This window comes from Oryza sativa, chromosome 1 (assembly GCF_034140825.1).
Source record: "Oryza sativa Japonica Group chromosome 1, ASM3414082v1".
NCBI lineage: Eukaryota > Viridiplantae > Streptophyta > Magnoliopsida > Poales > Poaceae > Oryza > Oryza sativa.
The window spans coordinates 25,485,905-25,510,357 of record NC_089035.1 but is presented as its reverse complement, the minus strand read 5'-3'; the positions used below and the strand labels follow the sequence as shown (position 1 = coordinate 25,510,357).

The 24,453-nt window shown below is 44.6% G+C and overlaps 2 protein-coding genes across 2 annotated transcripts; one reads left to right on the top strand and one right to left on the bottom strand.

Annotated features, from left to right (window-relative positions):
- Positions 1-7,708: 7,708 nt before the first annotated feature.
- LOC4326680 (neutral ceramidase-like) lies at positions 7,709-18,172 on the top strand. Its single transcript, NM_001398279.1, has 10 exons — positions 7,709-8,138; positions 8,916-9,325; positions 10,152-10,360; positions 11,080-11,448; positions 11,547-11,802; positions 11,891-12,161; positions 12,237-12,362; positions 12,855-12,918; positions 13,048-13,214; positions 17,332-18,172. The coding sequence occupies exons 2-10, from the start codon at positions 8,979-8,981 to the stop codon at positions 17,878-17,880; spliced, it is 2,358 nt and encodes a 785-aa protein (NP_001385208.1). The 5' UTR covers positions 7,709-8,138; positions 8,916-8,978; the 3' UTR covers positions 17,881-18,172.
- A 3,430-nt stretch (positions 18,173-21,602) lies between these two features.
- On the bottom strand, positions 21,603-23,125 carry LOC9267700 (uncharacterized). Its single transcript, XM_015786463.3, has 2 exons — positions 22,194-23,125; positions 21,603-22,087 (listed from the first exon to the last, which is right to left on the bottom strand). The coding sequence occupies exons 1-2, from the start codon at positions 22,978-22,980 to the stop codon at positions 22,029-22,031; spliced, it is 846 nt and encodes a 281-aa protein (XP_015641949.1). The 5' UTR covers positions 22,981-23,125; the 3' UTR covers positions 21,603-22,028.
- Between the last annotated feature and the right edge of the window lie 1,328 nt (positions 23,126-24,453).

Below are 24,453 nucleotides of genomic sequence, written 5' to 3'. Positions count from 1 at the left end.
GAATAGTGATCTCTGAATTCTGGGCCGAACTGTCATATGTTGCATATTATGGCCGAGAACATGATGAGTTTGAACTACAGAAACAGAGCATAAGGATCACATCTTTTGCCTATAACGTATATGCCAATGTTAAAATTTAAATTTTAAAACTTACTAGTTGATTTTGAGATATTTTATTATATTTCATTTTTCAGCATTGATGTTTAAGTTATTTGTAAAAGTTTTAATTATAAATTATTTTTTCGCTAATACACTCTTTGGTGTATTATCCGTAATTGGCCAATCGATGGCATAGGATGAAGAAAATCTTCTAGCGTTGCGCTGCTCCGGGCCCAATACAGAATGGGGCTCAAAATGGATCGCGTTATCAGCCTCCATATACTTAAAATGGGCCTTCTGCAAATGGGCGTCTGACTTTCTGACTTGTAAACTCATAGATCGTTTTTTGTTCCATTTTCTCATGTAGTAGAACCCGTTCATGATTACAGGCTTTCAGCGTTGATCAACAAAACGTTCTTGCCCTCTTGATAAATGATAATCGACCGACTTGCCGCATTTGCGGATTGAGGGCTGCTATATACCGAAATCCCACTCCAAAATGGGATGAGGTATCGGGTGATACTTATCAGGTATCATGTGATACTTGCGAGGTATCATATGGTACCTATCAGGTATAATACGATTCTTACCACATAGAAGGAGATAATTGCGAGGTATCATGTCCTATAACCTAACCGGTATAGGGTGATACTTATAAGGTATCATGCGATTCTACCACGTATCAGATGATACTTGCGAGGTATCAGATGATCCTCGTCGTCTCCACTGCACCGCATGCCCATTCCTTCCCCCGGCGGCGCTCCACCACCACCAATGCATCGGCGCCCCAGCAGCAGGAGGAAGGATCCCTTGGAGTACAAGGAGTACATCGTCCTCCTGAGGCCGTGGCCGGACGCTGCCACCACCGGCATGGACGATGACGGCGCGTAGTGGAGCTAGTACATGCCCTTCCTCCCCGGCAACAGCACTGCTGGCGGCAAGCCGCAACTGGTCCGCTCGTACAAGCACATCGTTGACGGCTTCACCGCAATCGCTGTGTCCAAGAAGCCCGACTTCCGACGCTGCTTCCAGGACGGCATCGCTTGCTTGCATTGCTGGTTTAAACAGGAAGGAGGATGGCAACCTTGCCTGATCCGGCCATGGTGACGACACGCTATGCGCGCGGCGAGAGCACTCGAGGCAGAGCTGCTGCGGATGCACCAGGGCAGAGGCAACGGCGACGCGCCGCCTGCGCGGCGGAGTTCGGTGAGGTGGGAGGACGCGAGGGACGACGACGCCGCCATTCTCTCTCCAATCCAATCCCTTCGTCTCGCGCTGCAGGGTGGACGACACGGTGGACAAAAGTGGATCCTATCCCGTCCCGACGGGATCCCGCTGTTTAGCATTTATGTTGCGGATTTATCGGCAGCATCAAGTATTAGCCATTTTGGACTCGGTTCGTGTAATATGTTTTCAATAGGTTGTTTGGAACAAAGAAATGTCGACCAAAAATTCGTTGAAAGCTCTCGTACTATTTATCTATTTAAAAGAGATTGGAAATTTTAGAGGATAATGACAAGGAGGGCCTATACAGCCATTCGCTCGCCCGCGTAGCCTCCCGCACAGGTGACCCGGGTGGAAACCCTAGCCGCCGCCGCTGCCGCCCCCCTCCCCCAACCCATCCCTTGCCTCACCGCCGCTTGAGCGAGTGGCTGGCAAAGCCGACGGCCTGCAAGGACAGCGGTAGCAGGGCTCGCGGCTGCGACCACCATAGTTCCAGCGCGGGCAAGTCCATGGTGGAAGCTGGCCGAAAAGACGACAGCGTCGAGGCGGGGTGCCGGCGCTAGCGGGGCACCTGGATCTGGCACCCCCCACGTCGGATCCAGCCGTGGCGATGGCGACAGAGGACCAGTGGCGCTGGCGGCGACCGTGGCTGCGGCGGCTGTCTGGCGTCGTGGCCGTCAGATCTGGGCCACGACGTTGACTGCGGCGGTAAGCTGCGGGTGGTGGCATCAGCGGGGAGGCGTGGGAGATTGCGGTAGGCGGCGGCAGGAGCGACGGCGGCGCACGAAGGAGCAGGCGCCTGGCCGGCAGCAGGCGCGACGAATGTGCTGGCCGGTGGGGCTGGCGGCCAACACGGTGAAGGAGACTCGGCCGGCGCCGGCTAGGCGAAGGAGGTGTGGCCGGTAGCGGTGCAGCGCGAGGAGGAGTGGCCGGTGGCCGCGGAGTGAGGAGGTGCGGCCATGGCACGCCGAGGACGGCCAGTGCGCGAGGGCCTCCGCAGCGGGAGGTGAGGCTGGTGGAGGTGGAGCCAGTGAGGTGGTAGCACATGGAGATTGGCCGGCGGGGGGCACCGGTGCAATGGTGCCCACGTGCCAACGGAGGCTTAGATGACGATGGAGCAATGGTACACCTGTGGTAGATCGGTAGGTGATGGATGGCGTGTGAAAACCTAGCCTGGTCTTGACCGGGCTGGCAATGATGATGTTCGAGCGTCATTCCCCTCCTGGGAGCGTTGTTGTGTTGTCTCATCCCTCAAGTGTGGTTGCCTGGCGAAAGCCCAGTCTCGGCTCTCTTTGAGACCTTGACGGACGGCGGTGGCGGTGTTTTTCGTCACTTCTCTCCTTGGCGACGTCGTTTAGGCACCTCCTTGCCGAAACCCCCAACCAATTGGTGCAACCTTGCTCTAAATTTCATGCTCTTGTAGTGACATCCTAGTTTCTATAAGTTGGCCACGTCGGAGGGCCTTAGGGGGAGAGGAGTTCCATTCTTCTCTCTCACCCTCTCTCCCTAACTCCTGAAGACTTGGATAGAGTGGGGCTTTGTGTTGGTTGTAATGGTTTAGGTTTTGGGCGATCTCGGCTGTGTTCCGTTGTTGGCCTAGCGGCGGTCGTTCACGCTTAGCAGCGGCTGGTCCGGTGCTAGCCTTCTCCTGTATCTGTGAGTTGGCACTGTCAGTGTATGGGTAGTGGTATACCTTTTTCCTTTTCCTGGTTACGACCTTTCAAGTTTGTAATCTTGTAATTTTTTTTCTTGTTCTATCCATAGAATTTCGCACCATATCGTGCGAGTCGTTAAAAAAAAGGGAGAGGGGGGAGCATACATGTTTGGAAAGATAACAGCAGGGGGGTTTCCAGAAGGGATTAAATATTAAACATCTACTAATGCAGTCGCTTCCATCATTGTAGAAGAATAAAACGGTGGGACATAACACGACGCGAAAACAAACTCCAACCCTATCCACCATTGTCCCCATGGACCCCCATACTGTTTCTTGCTGCTAATAGCAGCTAACTTCGTAACTGGATAGGGACGCTAACTCCCCGCCGATTCCTGTAATGTAAAATATAATCTTGTTTATACTAGTACTGTTTTTTAGGGGGACATACTCAACAAATACCATATTCACGGTACCAATCAGGCACACTCACTCATGTACTGATGCACATGCATCTAGTACACATGTTCGAAAATTACGAGACACCAAATCCTATGTGAGCGCCGCAAGGATGCATGCATACCCAGACATACGCAATTATGCATGTTCATCTCTCTCAGAAACAGTGAACATGAATAATTTCTCTGTTTCACGTTATAAAACGTCTGGGGTTTTTAATATATTCATGTATGAATGTATGTATGAGTTTGAATTTATATGCATATCAGCGAATTTAGACGAGCATCTTATAGTGTGGATCGGAGGGAGTACTAGATATCCATGTTTGATGTTTCTAAAAAAGAAAAAGAAAGAACATAACCATGTTTGATGTAAAATAACATCACCTGACCATTTGGATACTATTTTTTTGAAAAAAAAATGATCATGTTCCTACTCCTACCTCTATGAATGAAAGGAACAAACCCACTGCTTATTTTTTTTCTAGGAGAACACGGAGACAGAGAGCGTCTCAACCTCCGGACTCCAGAGAGGTTTCTTGTGCTTGCAGGGCCACGTTGAGGATTTGCCATTGGCCCTGTTTTGATCCAAGGGTTAGAGTTAGTTTCTAGCTCTCAACTAACTCTGAACTAACTCTAGCCCTAGAGGTGTTTGGATGGAAGGGTTAGATTGACAATAAATATACTTTTCCAATCATTTGGCTCCTTTCCAACCGGATTTGGTGTGGCAGACTCATGTGTAGCCTCCTCCCTCTCACAAATGACACAAACAAATCATATTTCAACCCCTCCGCCGCCGGCGCCTATGAGTTGAGGTCGAAGCCGACGCCGGCAGAGGAAGCGGTGGCAGGGCCACTCGCCGACGGCTGCGAAGCCCACGCGCTGAGGTCGTCGAAGCCGTCTTCGTCCATGCGTGGCCGGCGGCGCAGATCGGTGGAGGCGGCGACGCGGATGGTCGGAGGCAGCGCGGCTCGGGGTTGGCGGCGGCGCGGTTGGAGGGAGGGCGCGGCGCGGGTAGTGGGGGAGGCCACGCCGCGAGGATCGGCGGCGGAGGCGCGGATCGGGGACGGCGGCGCGGATCTGTGGCGGCGGCGGCGTGGATCGGGGAGGCGGCGGCGTCCAGCGAGAGGATCCTGTGCGGGATCGGGAAGAGATGGGGATCCGGTGCAAGCAGAGAGAGAGAAAAGTGGCTTCTACGGTGGGCCCCACTCAAACTAGCTCCAATAAGCACCTCTTGAAGGGGCTAGTTTTTTTGTGGGTTAGATGCAACTAGCCCCAATCTAACTCCTCATGTTTGGATCCTTTAAGGCTATTTGAGCCTCAACTAGCTCAAACTAACTCTAACCCTTGGATTTAAACAGGGCCATTGTCTTCATTGTAAGTTGGAATAGGTGGTGTGTGGAGTGTGGACTGAGGAGTGAGGACTACGAGATGTGTACGCTGCAGTGCACGCAATATATTGCGAGGGTATATGGCGGCTTCGTGTGGAAGTGTGTGATCACACTGATGGGCTGATGGCGATCGCGAACGAAAATAATCCAAGATCTGGATCGGCCAAAAACCTTCATCACATGTTGCTTGCTCTGGATGATTGGTACGCCTGCTGCCAAGACGCGAAAGGGCAACTGGTGCTAGAAAATTCAACGATATTAAGGGACCCTTAACTTAAGTACTCTTATCCGGCATGTTTGCAAATCGGTTACTCCCTCCGTCCAAAAATATAAATATTTTTAGACTCCGACACAATCTTTGAGATACTACTTTGACCAATATTATTAAAAATATAAATGTTTTAAATAAAAATAGTTACATATTATGATTTTGATTAACGATAAATCTAGTAACACCAATTTTACATGATTGATCTTTTTTTTACTATTAATAGTTAAAATTAAAAATAGTTGACTTGACACTATACTTAAAAAAGCTTATATTTTAGGACAGGATATATATAAGTTAATATAATATATAGTTGCAAATCGACCGCGGTGCTGACGGAAGGGTGCGTCAAGTGACAATGCAGCTCTCGCTTTCGTTGTACTTCCTCCCTAATGCACAGTATAAGAGTTTCATCGGTTGTCTATATTCTCTAATAAATCAAAACGACTTATTAGATAAAAAATAATTCATAGATAAAAATTTTATGTGTTACATAATGATTTAAAAGCCAACGCTAAAAAAATAGGTTAAAAGAATCTTAAAACCAATCTTAAAATCATCATTAGGCAATCCAGTTAGTCACGACGACATGATGCCAGAATCAGTCCGCTCCCGCTTCACTCTACACGTTGCTGCACACGTCGCCGAACCCCCTCCAGTTTGTCCGAAATAAAAGGGCCTACCCACAGGCCACCGCATCGAACAGCAATCTAAGAGCAGTTCAATACTATAGTCAATCCATACAATATTTACCTATAAACATATACTACACATATCTGATCCAACATGTCATATACATACGTCTTAGAGTTCGTGTTGTAGCTAGCTACAAATCTATAGCTCACTCCTCTTCTCTCTATTCTTTTATCTCCTTAAAATATGTTTATAGTTGGCTTATCCTAGTCTGTTCCAAAAAAAAGCCAAACTCTAGCTATGAACCTGGACACATGTGTGTCCAGATTTGTAGCTAGGATTGAAACTTTTTTGGGACGGAGGGGTAGTTTACTATTGTACCTGTTCTAAAGATATCGTCATTGCCATCTAAAACTATAGTACACATCATTAAAGCTGCTCTCCCTCTTCAGAGATGGGCATCATTAACAACACCCACATTAGAGATGGCAATGGCCCCGAAACCCGACAGGTAATTACTCCATTAGGTCATTTCCAATCCAATAATTAGGATGGTGTCTATAGCATTAAATAAACTACCACATAAGATGAAAGATGATGTGGCAAATAAATAAATGAGGAAAGAGAAGAAAACCAGGTGTTGTATGAGACATAGTTTCTACACAACACCCACTAGTAAAAAAACACCCATAGGTGTCGGCCACAAAGGTGCCGGTTAGCCAAAAACCGACACCTATAAGTCATTTCCCGCCAATTTAGCAAAAAACCGGCACCTATAACGATTAATAGGTGTCGGTTTTGTTGGGAAGATCACTGGTGCCGGCACTAAAAATACTCCCGCCAACGGTCTGAAAATCTCATAGGTGGCGGTCATGGACAAAACCGGTATCTATACGAAAGGTGGTGGTTATTTAACCAAACTGACACCTTCATATAGGCCGGCGAGGGAAATATGTGCCGTTTTTTTATCCGAACCGGCACCTATATATTCTCACTATTATAGGCACCTATAATAGTATAACCGACAACTATATTATTATAGGCGCCGGTTATAGAACCGGCACCAATGACTTTGATAATAGGTGCCGACCAAAAGGTGTTGGGCTTGAAACTGGCACCTATAGGGCTTTAAAAACTGGCACTAATGACTGTTCTGTTTTTGTAGTAGTGATCCAAGACATCATGTGAGATAAGTAGCATTAAATTTAGGTATGGAAATGTGATGTTTGTATTGGAAGAGTAGTGTCTAGTACTAGTTTCTTGATGACGTGGAGTTTATAAAAACTATTTCTAGTGTCGACTGGTCTTAGTTTTTATCCACGTGGGTCTCTTAACGGGCAAAAGTGTCACCCGTCGGGTGGAGCGGGTGCGGGTCCATTATCTTGCCCCTGTACCTGTTAACCCTTGGGGCTGATATGCACTGCTTGTTTAATATGTGGCCCACCAGAATTTTTCACATGCATTTACTTGCCCAAGGCCCATGCGGAGAAGAGCTTTTCAGCAAAAATCAACGAACCCTACTCTCGTTCCTCTCTCTTCTCGCTGACTCGCTGTAGTTCACACGCGGACACGCCGCCGCCGCCGCCTCTGCACCACGCCGCCTGCCCACCGCGACCCCGTTTTGTCCGCCCTCCGTGCTACACCGCCGCCTCGATGCTGGCCAATAGATCGACGACCGGCGGCCCCAGGCGCACTGCGTGCTCGACCACACCGCTTCCTCCCGTTCTGCGCTGCTCCTCTTTTGTTGTTGGCTTGCTGTTGTGGTTGCTGCAGTCGGGTGGGTGTGTAGTAGACTCTGCGGGCCTGGACGGGGGAAATCTACACTTTTACTGCTACACCCGTATGCGGGGATGGGGATGGTGACGTTCGATTTTTTCTGCTGCGGGGATGGGTACGGGGTGGTCACACCCGACGGGTGCAGCCCGTTACCATCCCGCAGCACGAACTGGTTGACAGACAGCCCACGCCGGCGCGCGCCCGCATCAGGAGCCGAGCCCTCCACTTTCCCCGCCGCTCGGGCCGCTTTCTCCATTGCCAAGCCGTACCTTCGACGCTTCGCCTTGTCAGTCACTGTCCCCTTCGTGGTCGTCTTCGCCACTTCTCCCCCCGTCTCCACTTGCCCCATATCTGCGGCAGCCTCCCTCCTCCTCGCGGAGATTTGACCCCTGCGGGCTCGCCTTAAAATAGAGGCGCATCCCATTCCCAAGTGGCTGCTTCCTGCAACCACGAGGTCCGCCGCTCTCGGGAGCTCCAGCGAGCCGCGTCGCCTTCTGCGCCCGCCGCCCGGTGGCCGGCTTAAATTTGTGCGCGGAGGCGAGCCGTCGTCGGTGCCGCGGGGCTTCCTAATTCCTCCCGGGGGAGTGTGGTCGAGTGGGGGTTTCTGGGGTTCTTCGCCACTTCGCCGCCCGCCGGTGAGTTCGCTTCCTCTCTTCCAAGTTCCAGTAAGGGCTTGGGTCACTCGATTGATGCTGATTCGGCGCGTTTCGCTTGACTGGGAAGTTCGTCACGCGATTGTCATACGGTTCTCGCGTAATTGGTGGCGTGTTTCGATGAGAATGGCCGTTAGGCTTAGCTTGTAGACTGTGCAAGACTGTTTTTAGGCTGTTGCTACCGTGGTCTGTTTGGTGAGAAAATGGCTGGCCTTCCTGATTCCTTGTGGTGTTCGTAGTGGAATTTGATGGGGGTCTGATCGTTGTGGGGGGTCGCTTGCCGGTGAAGGAGGCTGCTCTTCGGCAAATGGTTGGGTGGGTGGGTCACTGGGTGCTCACCGTTTTCCGGATCTGGGATTCTGAGGTACTGAAGGTGGTGTCGTCTGTGGTTGGGGAGTGGTGCGGTTTTCAAGTTTAGGGGCGTGTTTAGGACCTGATGATGCAATTGTAAATTTGTAATACGATTTGCAACGTCCATATGTCCACAGCAACCCAAATTTATTGGTATAGCTCTGATGAAACTTCGGGAGTTTCATTTCAGTATCCCTGTTGGTGAAAATTATCTCTTCTTTCTTGTATTTTGTTCATGAAGAGTGATACAATTAATAGTATTGCCACTGTTACTGTTTTTTTCTGAAAAAATTTGGCGCCTTCTTTTGTCTTAACCTGCTTGGATGATACGCATAGTTAATCACATCATTAATCCATTATGCTGTAATGATGTGTGAATTTTCTTACAAACTTTGTTTTCTTTTGCAGTTTAGTAAATTCAACATTTTGGACCTACATGAGTTGATTAACAAGTCCATTCCATTGTCCTTCATGGAGGCTTCATCTTGGTTGTGCTACCAAGCTCGTGGTTTTGGTTCATCCAGAGTATGGTTATGGCTTCTTCTAGCTCTTGTTCTTCTGAATTGCAGCCTGGTACTCTCAGCCTCGCCGTATCTGGTCGGTATGGGGAGCTTCGACATAACAGGACCTGCAGCAGATGTTAACATGATGGGATATGCAAATACTGAGCAGATTGCATCGGGAATTCACTTCAGGCTGAAGTCACGTGCATTTATTGTGGCTGAGCCTAATGGAAAGCGTGTTGTGTTTGTTAATATCGATGCTTGTATGGCATCACAGATTGTGACTATAAAGGTGCTTGAAAGGCTAAAAGCAAGGTAAGAGTTAACATTTCTTGCGACCTTATTAATGCTTGCATGTTTGTTGCAACTTTATGTGATATGCGCTTATAGATCGTGTATAAAATGATCCATCAACCTTTCTACATGCATGGTATGTTCCCCAAAAAAGCAGACCCGTAACTCATTGTCAAGTTACTCATCATCATGGATTGAGAATTTGAGATCCTCTGACTTACTTCCCTTTGACTTGGAGTCACTGACATGTGGGCCCGCTACCTAAAGGGCCAACATGTCGGTGATCCCTGTCAGAGGTAAGTAAGTCATAGGATCCTCTTCCTCACCATCATTTGTTGATGGCCGTCTTATTGTTTTCAAAGATTGTTCAAGTGAGGCACTGCCTCAAAATCATTGGCCATTTTGCAATGCATGTTGCAGAAACATTGAGGAACCCAGATGCCCTCATGTTCACTGGTATGATCTTGTTTGAATCTGTTATGTCCCAAAGCTCAGTGAGGCATTATAGCACGCCATCATGTAGGCTGGTGCTGACAATGCTGTAGCTAAGGTACTCATGTTGCTTGTCTGTTGTAGCACGCCTAGAGTCTCAGTCGAGTCACTTTGTTGGAAGTTGGAACATTATCTCTTAAATCGACTACCTACTCAACATGGTATTGTATTTCCTATGGGTAAATAAACCAAATTTCTAGTTTATATTTTGTCCAACTGAACCTCAAAACCTTGACTTACAGCATCAGGATTCTTCCCAGTGCTTCTGGCCAGCCTTGAGACCCTTATGCAGCCATGCACCTAATAAAGTCTGCTCAGTAGTTTTTCATAACATCAGGGATCCTCAAATTTGCAGGTATGGTGATCTTTATAATGAGAACAACGTGGCTATCAGTGGCATCCACACTCATGCTGGGCCTGGAGGTTATCTTCAGTATGTAGTTTATATTGTCACGTCTCTTGGGTTTGTTCGCCAATCCTTTGATGTAATTGTTGATGGCATCGAGCAAAGCATTGTTGAAGCTCATAACAACCTCCGTCCTGGGAAAATATTTGTGAATAAAGGTATAAAATTAGCTTTTGCTTGGACTAGCCAAGGTTTTCCAAAACCGCCTCCGGAGCCAATTTTTGCTGCTGTTTAATTAATGAGTAAATTACACTTTGGTCCACCTTTTATTACCCAAGTTTCACTTTGGACCACCCTTAAATCTATCTTTTCAATTTGGACCGGATAAATTTACCATTGTTGCGGTTTGAAATACCATGAAAAACTTTTCTTGTCATGTCTAACTTCCCTTTCGGCAAACATATGAACCATACATAGAGGTGTTCGCCCGTATACAAGAGTTGATGTGTTTAAGGTTGTTGATTGTACTGAAAAAAAATCGTTTGTGGTGGTCCAAATCGCAACAATGGCAAATTTATCTGGTTCAAAGTGAAAAGATTTGTTTAAGGGTGGTCCAAAGTGAAACTTAGGTCATAAAATGTAGCCCAAAGCGTAATTCACTCTTAATGAGTAAATTACAATGCACCTGTTTTCTGTTATTTGTGACGGTTTTAATCTCACATATATGCATTTCATTTAGTTGCAAGTAGGCCTTCAAATGTCATTACTTGAATTCTGGTTATTTCTTTCTTATCATTCAGAAAGCTTTATAACAATAGATGACTTGAAGCCTGATTTTAGATGTATGTTGTGCACTTACGCTCCCCATATGATGCCTACTGAGCATACGTTGTTACTGCAGTGGTTCTTTTTTTAAAAAAAGGGTACTTGATTTCAGGTGACCTCCTTGATGCTGGTGTGAATCGCAGCCCAAGTGCATACCTAAATAATCCTGCCGAAGAGAGAAGCAAGTACGAGTATAATGTTGATAAAGAAATGACCCTCATCAAGTTTGTAGACGATGAACTGGGTCCAGTTGGAAGTTTCAATTGGTTTGCAACTCATGGAACATCAATGAGCCGTACAAATTCTTTGATAAGTGGTGATAACAAGGGAGCCGCTGCACGCTTCATGGAAGACTGGGCTGAACAAATGGGCTTGCCCAAACAGTCAGCTCATGCAAATTCTGATGATTTGAGATCTTTGCACAAGACATCTGTACTTCCTCGGAGAGTTTCTACTATAATTCCTGAACCAAATGAGATAAGTATGAACCTGAACCATATGCCCCTTGATCTGTTCACATATATCGGTGAAACATGTTGGGTCATGCCTGAACTTTTATTTTCTTCAATTGCTGTTCAGCTGATGACTTGATACAATTGGCATCATCCTATGAGGCCTCAGGTGGCAGGCGGTTGGCAGGTTCAAGTATCACTAGGCGCATTAGAAGTACTCAACAAAACAAACCTAAATTTGTTTCTGCATTTTGTCAGTCCAATTGTGGAGATGTTAGTCCAAATGTCCTTGGAACATTTTGCATAGACACCAATCTTCCCTGTGACTTCAATCACAGCACATGTAATGGGAAAAATGAACTTTGCTATGGACGAGGCCCAGGGTATCCACCATGCCTGAAAAGTTTAATAACCTTCCTGTACATCTGCTAGAAACTGTTATAAATGAGGTTCTTCTTTGCTGCTTTGCAGATACCCTGATGAGTTTGAAAGTACCCGTGTTATTGGGAATAGGCAATTTCTAAAGGCTAGAGATCTCTTTGATTCAGCTTCTGAAGAAATACAAGGCAAAATTGACTATAGGCACACTTATTTAGATTTCTCAAAACTTGAAGTTAAAGTTTCTACAAGTGCAGGCGGTCAGCAGACCGTGAAAACATGCCCAGCAGCAATGGGCTTTGCTTTTGCTGCTGGAACCACAGATGGCCCTGGAGCTTTTGATTTCAGACAAGGAGATGTCAAGGTTTAGCATGTCAATACATAGTAGCTTCAAAATTTGGGTAACATGCTACTCACTGGTTTATATATCTCTTACCAGGGAAACCCTTTCTGGAAGTTAGTAAGGAACTTGTTAAAGACACCAGGGAAGGACCAAGTTGAATGTCATTCTCCAAAACCAATATTGCTAGACACTGGTGAAATGAAGGAACCATATGATTGGGCGGTATGGCTTCTCTCTCTCTCTCTTTTAATAATAGTAGGCAGGCACATGTGGTACCTTTATATTTGAAACACCTAGTTCATTTACTCTTTGAGTTTTGATAGCAAAGGTCGAAGGTGGCCATTATTATAGAGCAAATGTTGCTGCATGAAATCAGTACTGCAGGTACTGATATAACATATAATTCTTAGTAACACTGATGACTGGCAAATGCTCTAATTCAATGATTCGGTTTGTTTGACCTTTTCTGGAATATTCAGATAGTTTCAAAGCTTAAACCATAGCCAGTATCATGATATTTATGACCAGCATGATTTGTTGTGCTAGAGGCAAAGCAATGACATCAAATGAGTTGTCACTTCCAAACCCAGTCATGAGTGAGCTCCATGACATGTGGACTCAGAAGCAAAATCTACAATTAAACTACTTAGTGAATTTACAAAAAAAATAAAATCTGTTTGCTGGTCCTGTACTGACTTCTGTAGTTTTATGCAGCCTGCGATACTTCCAGTTCAAATGATTAGAATTGGTCAGCTGGTTATCTTGTGTGTTCCTGGAGGTATATTCCCAACTCCTCGCCCCTAGAATTTCTACCAAGCTAAAAGTGCATATGATGTCTTATTCCAGTGGATTGTAATATGTTATCTGATACTCACGGTACAATAATTACTGTCATGTTTGGGTACAGAATTCACAACAATGGCTGGCAGGCGTCTACGTGATGCTGTGAAAACTGTTCTTACAAGTGGAAACAGTGAATTTGATAAAAATATTCATGTTGTTCTTGCGGGGCTAACAAACAGCTACTCTCAGTACATTACAACTTTTGAAGAATACCAGATCCAAAGATATGAGGTGTGTATAAACTTGGCCATCTGGTCTATACATTGACAACAGTATTGAATCAGGCAAAATAGACTCATCTCATAGACCAATTCATTTATAGCTATCTATGTGCATGTGGTGTGTTTATTAATTTAGCTTCTTTGCTACGTTAAGTTTGTACTTAATCTGCCATGCTTACATATGTCCCTGCTCAACTAGAAGCCTTAGAACAACTAGCTGGGTGGCCCGCGCAATTGCGCGGCTGGCACCCATACAAAATTATCTATTTTTAATATGATTTTACTTATAATTTATTCAATAGATATTTCATTGTCTTTAAGACTTTGAAAGACCAAACCATATCATCCCCGTATTTCTAATGTTGTAACTTTTATAAAAGTCACATCAGTTGTTACCCCTTACTTTTTTTGTCACCCTTTCTTTATTTGCTTGTTCGATCTACCATGGCTTATATTCATTCTCCTTTTAACCTTTAAAAATTGGATCTTATAGTTTTTTTGAGTTTATTGTCTCATTGGGTTTCATTTTTTTATTTTAAGAAGTCCCGTTAAAAGCTGCCAATATACTTCTCTACGGCCCATCTGCTGCTTCCTCTCTTTATTGTCATTGGGATTTTAAAAATCGAACATAATTATCGTTTGAGTTCAATTTTTACTTTCTAGAGTCCCACCAAACCGTTTGTACTCCTCTACGGCTCGCCCGCTTCCTCCCACTCTTTATTATATTTGAGATTTTAAAATCGAATGTGATTATCATTGAGGTTTATTTTTTAATTTTTTGGAAATCCCGCCAACCGTCGTGACCATTCTGCTTAACGGCATGTCCGTCGTCACTCCTTTTAATTGTCATTGGGATTCTATATGGGGTTTTGTTAATAGTTCTTAGATGTCTCATCAACTGTCACCACTCTACTCCTTTACAACCCTGTAACTTCTTCGATATTTATTATCATTTATCATCGTTGTGTTCTAGATGATTTTTTTTTGAAATTTCCATATTTTTCGTTCCGATAGATTTTATTTATAAATTATATTCCTAGTTGTTTTACTCTATTTTCAGAATTTATTTTATTAATTATTTGGAATTTTAATTAATCTCGTTATGTATTCTAGATGGTGTATTCTTTAAATAGTCTTTATTTTTTATTACGAATTTCAGTTACTTTTAAATTGCATTCCAAGTTGAACTCTTCTTTTATTTTCTTATTTCTAATTTCGGATTTTGTTTTATTTTTTATTTTAAATTTTAATTAATCTCGTATTGGGTTCTTATATATGGACTTGTATGAAATGAGGGCACTGTATTATTTTTCTGCTGCTGCAGCCTAAGCATGCTGGCTTGGTATCTCCACCCTATATATGTGCGGGAATGTATGTTGGTTTAGAACTCTATACTGTACAGTTCTGCAATTGATTTTTCTAAACGGACAAGGACTCCTAGTACGGATGGTATGATCTATAATTAGATTGATATGATTATCTTTTGTACAGTAAATCTATTTAGTAATTTTAAATTTGTATTCCTACTCGAACTCTCTTTTTTCTTTTCTTCTTATTTCAGCAATTTATTTATTTATTATTCTGAATTTTAATTAATCACGTATTGGGTTCTTATATGGACTCCTCTTTCAATATTGCTTATTTTTAATTCCAAATTTCAGTTATTTTTCAGATTGTATTTCTACTTGGACTCTTTTTTTTCTTTTTCTCTGATTAATGTGGGAATTTCTAGCCTCCACAGCGAACGTGGTGCCTTCTTTTCGAGCTGTCTTAATAATATAACTAGCTAGGTGGCCCACGCAATTGCGCGGCTAGCACCCAAATAAAATCATATATTTTTAGTATGATTTTAATTAAAATTTATTAAATAGCTATCTCATTGTCTTAAGACTTTGAAAGACCAAATCTTATCATCGTCGTGTTTTTAATTATATAGTTTTTTAAAAGTCACACCAGTTGCTACCCATTATGTCATTTCCTTCTTTATTTGCTTGCTCGATCTACCACTATTTCTAATCATTCTCCTTAGAACCTTTAAAAATTGGATCTTACAGTTTTTAGAGTTTATTGTCATGTTGGGTTTTGTTTTTATAATTTCTAGATGTCCTGTCAAACGTTGCCATTATACTCCTCTATGGCCTGTCCATTGTTTCTTTTCTTTATTGTCATTGAGATTTTAAAAATCGAACATAATTATCGTTTGGCTTCATTTTTACTTTTTAAAAGTCCCGCCAAACCATCAGCGACTTTGCCATTGTACTTCTCTACGGCTCGCCTGCTGCCTCCCTTCTTTATTGTCATTGAGATTTTAAAATCGAACATGATTATCATTTTTTTTTACTTTTTAGAAATTCCGAACCTTTAAAAATTGGATCTTGTAGTTTTTAGAGTTTATTGTCTTGTTGGGTTTCATTTTTTATAATTTTTAGAAGTCTCGTCAAACGATGCCACTATGCTCCTCTACGGCCCGTCCGCCGTCTACTATTTATGGTCATTGTGATTCTAAAAATCGAACATAGCTATCGTTGGAATTCATTTTTTATTTTCTAGAAGTCCCGTCAACCGTCGGCGGCTCTGCAACTATACTCCTATACACCCCGTCCGATGCTTCTCCTTTTTATTGTCATTGAGATTTTAAAAATCAAATATGTTTATCAATGGGGTTTATTTTTTTTTACTTTCTAGAAGTCCCGGCAACCGCCTTGCTCGTCTGCTTCACGGCCTGCTTATCGTCCCTCCTTTTAATCGTCATTAGGATTCTATTTGGTGTTTTATTAATAGTTTTTATATGTCGTATCAACCGCCACCACTCTACTCCTTTATAGTCTAGTTAATTTATCTCGTCATGTGTTTTAGATGGTCTTTTCTTTCAATAGTCTTTATTTTTATCACAAATTTTAGTTATTTATAAATTGTATTCCTAATTAAAATCTTGTTTTTCTTTTTCTAATTTCAGAATTTATTTTTTCAAATTTTAATTAATATCGTATTGTGTTCTTTCAATATTCTTATTTTTTATTTTCAATTTCAGTTGTTTCAAAATTGTATTCCTACTTGAACTCTCTTTTAATTAATCTCGTATTGGGTTCTTATATCGATTTTTCTTTCAATATTGCTTATTTTTAATTCCTAATTTCAGCTAATTTTAAATTGTATTCCTACTTGAACTCTTCTTTTATTTTCTTTTGCTAATTTCGGATTTATTTATTTTTATTCCGAATTTTGATTAATATCGTATTGGGTTCTTATATGGATTCTTATTTTAATATTCCTTATTTTTTAATTCCGAATTTCAGCCATTTTTGAATTGTATTCCTACTTGGACTCTCATTTCCTTTTCTAATTTTGGATTTTATTTTATTTTTATTTCGAATTTTGATTAATCTCGTATTGGGTTCTTATATGGAAACTTATTTCAATATTCCTTATTTTTAATTCCGAATATCTGCTATTTTTAAATCGTATTTCTACTTGGACTCTCCTTTTCTTTTCTAATTTTGGATTTTATTTTATTTTTATTTCGAATTTTGATTAATTTCGTATTGGGTTCTTATATGGAAACTTCTTTCAATATTGCTTATTTTTAATTCCGAATTTCAGCTATTTTTATATTGTACTTCTACTTGGACTCTACTTTTTTTTTCTTTTTCTCCGATTAATGTGGGAATTTTTAGCCCCACAACGAACGTAGTGTCTCCTTTCAAAGCTGTTTTAATAATATAATAGATAGATAGATAGGCCTATGTGTCAGCCTGTCAGGTACTCTACTGCTTGTTTGCATGTCGGCACTTAAATTACCATATCTTGATCATGCCCCTTATGGTGCAATATATGAAGTTTCTTAAGGCGATCTGTTCTGTTTGGTGCCAGAAAAAGGGTAAAAAATATGTAACTTTTTTATATATTAGACTCTGGACAATTATATCAGTTGGCAGTTATTGATGTTCTGAAGCTGAATATGCAATTTTTGTTTTACCCAAAATTTTCATAATCCTTCTGGCAGATAGTGTACTGTAGGATCGCTTGAATGAATTTTGGATACATAGTGTACTGTAGGATCGCTTGAATGAATTTTGGATACATGTTGTCTCATGAATCATTCGTTCAAATGAATACCTTTTTCACAGGGAGCATCAACGTTGTATGGTCCCCACACCTTGAGTGCCTATATCCAAGAATTTCAGAAACTTGCTATGGCCATGATTGCAAACAAAGAGGTCCCAACAAATTTCCAACCTCCTGATATGTTGGACAAGCAAATTGGACTACTTCCTGGTGTTGTTTTTGACTCAACTCCTCTTGGTGTCAAGTTTGGGGATGTCAACTCGGATGTTCCTGGTAACTCAACATTCAACAAGGGTAGTACTGTGAATGCTACATTTTATTCAGCATGCCCAAGGAATGACCTTCTTACGGATGGTACCTTTGCACTCGTCGAGAAGCTAGATGGTAACAATAATTGGGTTCCTGTCTACGATGATGATGATTGGTCATTGCGTTTCAAGTGGTCAAGGCCCGCAAGATTGAGTTCAAGAAGTTTTGCAACTCTAGAGTGGACAGTTCCTGAAGACGCTGCTGCTGGTGTTTACAGATTGAGGCATTTTGGTGCCTCCAAACCAATGTTTGGTTCGGTCAGGCATTTTACAGGAACCTCTCGTGCTTTCGCGGTGCGTTAGTTGATACGCCTTGAGCTTTTTATGGCTTATGAAGGTTTACAGCACCAACTTCATACATGGAAACCCTGCCATTATATCCATAGGGCTTATCTGCTTCTTATTTACTTGTATTTGAGGGTAATAACACTGTTCAATCTTATGGAAGTGTGAAACTGCTGTCCCAGTGCATGAACTAAGAATGGGAAATATACAGAATGTACATAGGTGCTCTTTTTATGTAAACATGCATGCTTCTTGTGATTTCCCGTGGGATTTTGGCCAAGAGATCTTGCATCCATTGATCTTCCTTTCTATACGCATCCCCGATCTGTTGTGGATTGATATATGCATGGTTTTTATAGAACATCCTTAAACTGATACAGATCTACTTTATCAGAGGGAGTTACAATTGGCGGTGATTGAGTGCAATTTTTTTTACACTGACTTCATACATGGAAACCCTGCCATTATATCCATAGGGCTTATCTGGTTCTTATTTACATGTAATTGAGGGTAATAACACTGTTCAATCTTATGAAAGTGTGAAACTGCTGTCCCAGTGCATGAACTAAGAATGGGAAATATACATATATTTCTCTGAACTGAACTCTGTCTAATCATCAGAACGGTCCGTGCAAAGTTGTGCGTGGAGCTGCACACGGCACAGGTCTACAGATTGGATGGGCTCATGAAAGCTTTCGTTACGGGCTATGGGCCATTTACTTGGGGCCTGTTTACAGATCCCTGACAAGTTTTTTTACCTTGTCAATCGAATGTATCATCGAATGTTTGATACATGCATGAAGTATTAAATATAGAAAAAAAAACTAATTACATAGACTGTGTGTAAATTGCGAGACGAATCTTTTAAGCCTAATTGCTTCATGATTTAACAATGTGGTGCTACAGTAAACATTTGCTAATAACGGATTTATTAGGTTTAATAATAAATTTGTCTAGGCGGATTCTCCAATTTGTTTTGTTATTAGACTATGTTTAATACTTTAAATGTATGTCCATATATCCGATGTGACACGATAAAAATTTTTACCCCTAGATTTAAACACAGCCTTTATGAATTATCGTCTTGACAAACTTCATCTCCGTGAAGCCTAGCATACCTTTATCATTTCACACTCGAAGAGGCGGCAAGCCAGCAAACTAGCAATGCACTGATGTCAACGAACTATGTCAAAAAGGAATACGAAGACATTTTTTTTATGAGAAAGGAGATGTGTTGGTAGGACTAAAAATGAAATCATATTCCATCCTTTCAGTTCTAAACAAGACTAATTCAGCATGGTCCACTGGAACGGCAATCATTCTTCATTATGCAACGACTAAGAGCAGGTACAATAGCAGGCTATAAGCCAGCTACAAACATATTTTAAGCAGATAAATGAGGAGATAAAAGGGCAGCGGGTTACAGATTTGTAGCCAGCTGTAGCATAGACTCTAAGACACAGTGTGTATGACAGGTGGGACCAGATATTAATAGTGTAGTATGTAACTATTGTATGAATGAGCTATTAAATTGGCTATAGATAAATTGGAGCTAGTAGTTGACTATACTATTAAACTTGCTCTAAACAAGATGTAAGTACAAATTTCCCAGAGCCTTCGTGTTATCCTTTACTAGGATCATTTGACTAGCAATGCCATCCTACACTTCTGTCTAGCGAGGAAACCGTATCTTACACAACCAAAAAAATTCATACAATACAATTTTATGGTCGGTAACTCGGTAATGCATCGGCTGTGACCAACTGACCAACATTCAAGGAATTTGAGTCCAGCAGTTGACCCCTTGCAAAGGACAAAAACTATAGCACTGTAAAGCGTTCATGTTTACCTATTGAAAGAGTAAAGAGTAGCCTCTGCCAAAGGAACCATGGAAAAAAAATTAGAAGACACTTTGGGAAAGCAAAAGCATAAAAAAGAAAAGAACTAAAAAATATGTTCCTTTTCCTAGGCCGAAGGTGAAATGCTGCTTCTTGTTCTTCCATGTGGAGAGCATATGTACGGTTGCTGCCTTTGCAAGCCATACAGTGTAGGAAGGCGCCATGTAATCTCACTCCAAAGAACCTGTGTGCAATTTCTTGGCATTGGGAATACTAGATCCCCTTATCATCTCGGTCCCATCCTTGTCCGTGATTTAGAGGCACGTTTGATACCCTAGAACCACGAAACCGAATAGTGATGTTCTTGCCCGATGTGACATGTGTTCATGCACCTCTGGACCCTCAAAACATGAACAGAAAACGTAGAACCCAAACAGTTCGTTATCTAAAAAAAGAACCCGAATAGTTCAGGCAACAGCAAGAGGCATATCCAAGGAGGCTGCTTGTTGTTCTGCAACAAGGTGAAGAGGTGATAGATCTCCCTCTAATTAAAATCTCTCTAAACCATCGTGTCTTACGGCTCCTGTCGAGAACGAGCAAAACGGGATTCATGCATCCAAATCCAAAGGTAGCAAACGTGGTGCAGTCTCATAATTAAGCTAGATATTCACAATCTGAAGAACTCATAGTTTTTTCATGGGAAAGATGTGTGTTGCTATGATCCAAAGCAGTACGAGTACTACTACTAAACTACTAAAACAAACCATTTCCCGTTGCTGCTCAAATAGCGCACGATTGTGAATGAGTGTCCGTAGTAGCAATCTCAGTTGCATATGCCATTTGCCATGATAGCCCAACTCTATGCTCACTAGGAAGACTGAATCGATTGCCTTGCCCCAACTCTACTGAAGTTCAGACTACTACTGCTATGCACAAGCACAATGAAGGCCCTATCTATCTACCGCAAACGAAGCATCTCTCCCCTCCTCTCCAAGCAGTCAAGATCCGCGAAATCCTGCACATCGCGTTTCATCATTGCACCCGCAAGTTTCTGCAGAGAGGGGGATGCAGTTTTGTCATCAGTACAAAGGCCAGCCAAGAACAAAAGAAGCCTCCTTTCGCAGAATATAAGATTAGAGACAATTTTTTTTCCATTGGGCATCATGGCCATGGCCCCCACATTAGATGCACGCTAGGCCTCCTCGGATTCGCTGCTAATGCTGACGACGACGATGCACGGCGTAACTCACGTTATCAGCGTAGCTTTTGCCAAGCTTTTGCGTTAGTTATGCCATGGCTTTCCTAACCCGAACGAGATTAAAGTCCTAAAGCCAAGCAAAGGTCAGACTAAACAATGCTCTATCTCTCTCTGGGCGTCGTCAAAGCTTTGGGCCATTCTCGTGGCCTTTTTTTCTCACCTTTGCTGCCTCGCACACAGGTGAACTCAGATGAGAAGGTACTGAAGGTGATGGGAGGGGCGGTAACTAGCAGTAGTGTGGTTGCACAGTAAACTGGTAGTGGTAAAACGGGAGGAACAGCAGCGGCAGAGCAGCAAAAGAAGAGGGGGAAGGGGAAAAAGAAGAGGAAAGAGAAAGGCTGCAGCGAGTTGCCGTGGAACGGCAGTGCGTGCTGGGGATAAACAAAGCCGAAAGAAATGGGCTCTCGCGGCGCGGCTCGAGAGGAGCGAATCATGCGCAGATCTTTGTCCCGCCCAAATGCCCACCCACCCCCACACAGCCCACAAATCGTACGTATCGTCTCTCGCCACCGTCCTGATCATGGCCGCCCCTGCTTCCTCCTAAACACATCTTGCAAAGCTACATTTTGGTGTATCGTATCATGTTTCTGAGATAACTGGTCATGTTCTGAGAAAACGGGCATGTGGGACACGGTTCGATCGAGTCAGAGAGAAGAATGCAGTGGATTTCAAGTGCCTAATTACAGGTCGTGTTGCGAGTAACAAAATATGAAAAAGAGGAGTAACAACAAGTGACATACAGAGCTGACAACTCCACGCTTGTACGTGAGGAGGGGAGTGGCTAAAGGAGCCTAAAAGGAGCTCTTTCCCCGCGCCTAAAACTACACAAAAGAACGAACTCAACTCACTCACTCGCACCAAAGAAGAAGAAAGGTTAATAAAAGAGAATTCTCTCGCTCGCTGAACCACCGCGTTTTCTTTTCTTGAGGCTTTTAACAAGCAATTCGTACTTGAAGGTTCCCTCGTCTTCTTCTTTTTTTTCTTCATCTCGCCTTCCTCCGCGAAATTCAGCGCGAAGCTTCTTCGGAGGCCTCTGCTTCGTCGAGAGAATTCGAAGCCGATTGGTACAGCTAGCTTCGTGGATCGCTCCGTGACCGCAGCAATGGCGAGTCGAACTCTGACATGGACGCTGCACGACGCAAGTGAATGAACACGGGGCGTCAGGATTCAGTGCACTTCGAGACGAGATCACGAAATGGAGGATCACAAGTGACAATGTGGCGCGGGGCGCGTACCACGGTGGAGCGACTCCTTGCAGTGCGCGATGGCGCTCGCGATGCCGTCCTGCTGCTCGAGGAGCGAGTCGTCGCGGCGAGGCGGCGGCGACTGGCACGCCGCCGTCTGCGCCGCGGACGCCGACCGGCTCTTCCGTAGCCGGAGGTCCGCGCCGGCGCTGGGGGCTACCCGGCGCAGTTGCCTCGAGATCTTGCTGAGGTACCGCCTGATCACGTCCCGCGAGGGCGTCCTCCTGTTGGCCTCGTCCCCCTGGTCCGGCGAGCCGTAGCCGAACGCGGCGAAGAGCCTGGCCGAGCGCGCGCTGTTGGAGCTCCTGGAGAAGCTGGCGCGGCCGCCGTAGAACGCGGCCTTGGCGGACCCGAAGCTGAGCGTGCGCAGCTTGCCGCGCCTGCCGGAGCCGTACCGCGAGGCGGCGTCGCTCGGCTCGGACGCGCAGAACTTGAGGTGCGCGGGCGCCGCCGCCGCCGCGCGCGCCCACCCACTACCGCCGCCAACGTAGAAGACCCGCTCCTCGTACGACGGCGACGCGGAGCGGCTCCGCTGCAGCGAGATGACGAAGTCTGACTCGCCGGCGCACGACGAGTAGTCCTCCGACTCGGACCCCGACTCGGCGCTCGACGCGGGCGCCGAGGCCGAGCAGCACGACAGGTCGAGGTCAAAGAACGGGCCCTCGTCCTCGCCATACCAGCCGCCGCCACCGCATGGCGTGGCCGGCGCCGTCGCCGTGATCGTGGACACCGCGCGGCGCCGGAACCGCCGCGCCGCGAGCAGCCGTAGGACCTTCATGTGCGCAGCTGCTGGTGTTCGGGACGGTGGTGCTCGTCAGGTCGGTGTTATTAGTGGGAGATGTGGAGGGGTAGTGGTGTTGGTGGGGGGAGGCAGGAGGCGGGGCGGTGGCTCGCTTTTAAACGGGAGCGGCAAAGGCCGCAGCGGCGGTGGAGGACGTGCGCGAGATTTAAGAAAGGCCCTACTGGGTTTTCTTGGGGAGTTTTTCCATGTTTCGGCGGTGTTTGCGGTGCGAAGTGTTGAAGCCGATGGCATCCGCGGCGTTTCGCGGTTTCGCCAGGCAACTTGGGTTGGGTGGCTCGGCGCGGTGTGGGTCGCGTCGCGTGGCGTGGCGTGGCGCGGCCGTTGCGTTGCCGTGGTTGTTGGCGTGCGCCGCACGGGCCGTGGATGGCAAGGGGAGCGTGCGTGCGCGCGCGCGGCGCGGTGCGTGGCAGTAGCGGCCAGTTTCGAGCGCGATGCCGCTCGGCTCCGTGGTGTCGCCGGCGTGCGTGCGTGCGGGCGCGCTGTTGCCCTGAAATCTGTGAATTAGTGGTAGTATCGGTGGGTAGGTTTCGTCAAGAATTCCGGATTTTTACTTTTGTCTCTTGCTTACCAACCCGATATCCAGAAGGATGGCTACCCCGTACCATTTTCGCGTTGTTAATGACGTTGTTGTGCCTAGTGTCTATGTAAAGTATAGTGAGCGCTAACAACTTATTACCAACAAATTAAGCAGAGTGAATAATACTTCTATGTACTACTAGTATCTTCGTGCACGTGTCCAATCAGTCACGGGCGCTCTCCTGTCAACATTTCTGAGCTTCTCTCGCACAAGATGAATTTTCCTTTTCAGAGAACAGCTGATGGTTATAACTCATCACTTCATGATCGATACTAATGACTAATGTCAACTACTCTCCCGTACAAATGAAAACAGCATATTACCCTCTCCAGGGGCACTTACATACTGTCATGCTGACAATCATGGTGCCCAGCCCCTGGGACTATTCGATGAACACCAAGCCTGGGAAAAGAAACATGAAATCAGGAATCATTCATTCCTGAGCCAAAAAAATTTCATGGCCTCACTAACAGAAGCTTCACAAAAGTCTGCAAAAACCATCCACTAGCTAGCTTTGCTTTCAAAGAGACTGTGGAGTGTGGGCAGCAAAGGAAGGGAGCTGCCAGATGGGAACTGACGGCTGTGAACAACAGCGTCGCTCAAGTGCAATGCAGTGCAGCGCCGTTGCAGCTAGTAGCTGCAGCAGAGGCAGCAGCAGCACTCGATGAGTCCAACTCCATGGCGCGAGCTTTCACTGTTTTCACAGCCTTTTTCACCGGTGGTCTTCGTCTTCTACTCTTCCCTCTCCTCGTCTGGTCCAACCCATCTACAGTAGTTTCAGGTCAAAAACCGCCATTATTCGGCTTGACCGGACCAGTCTTGAGAATGGCCTGCACTTGTCATATGTGACGAATAGATTCTGTAAACTGTTA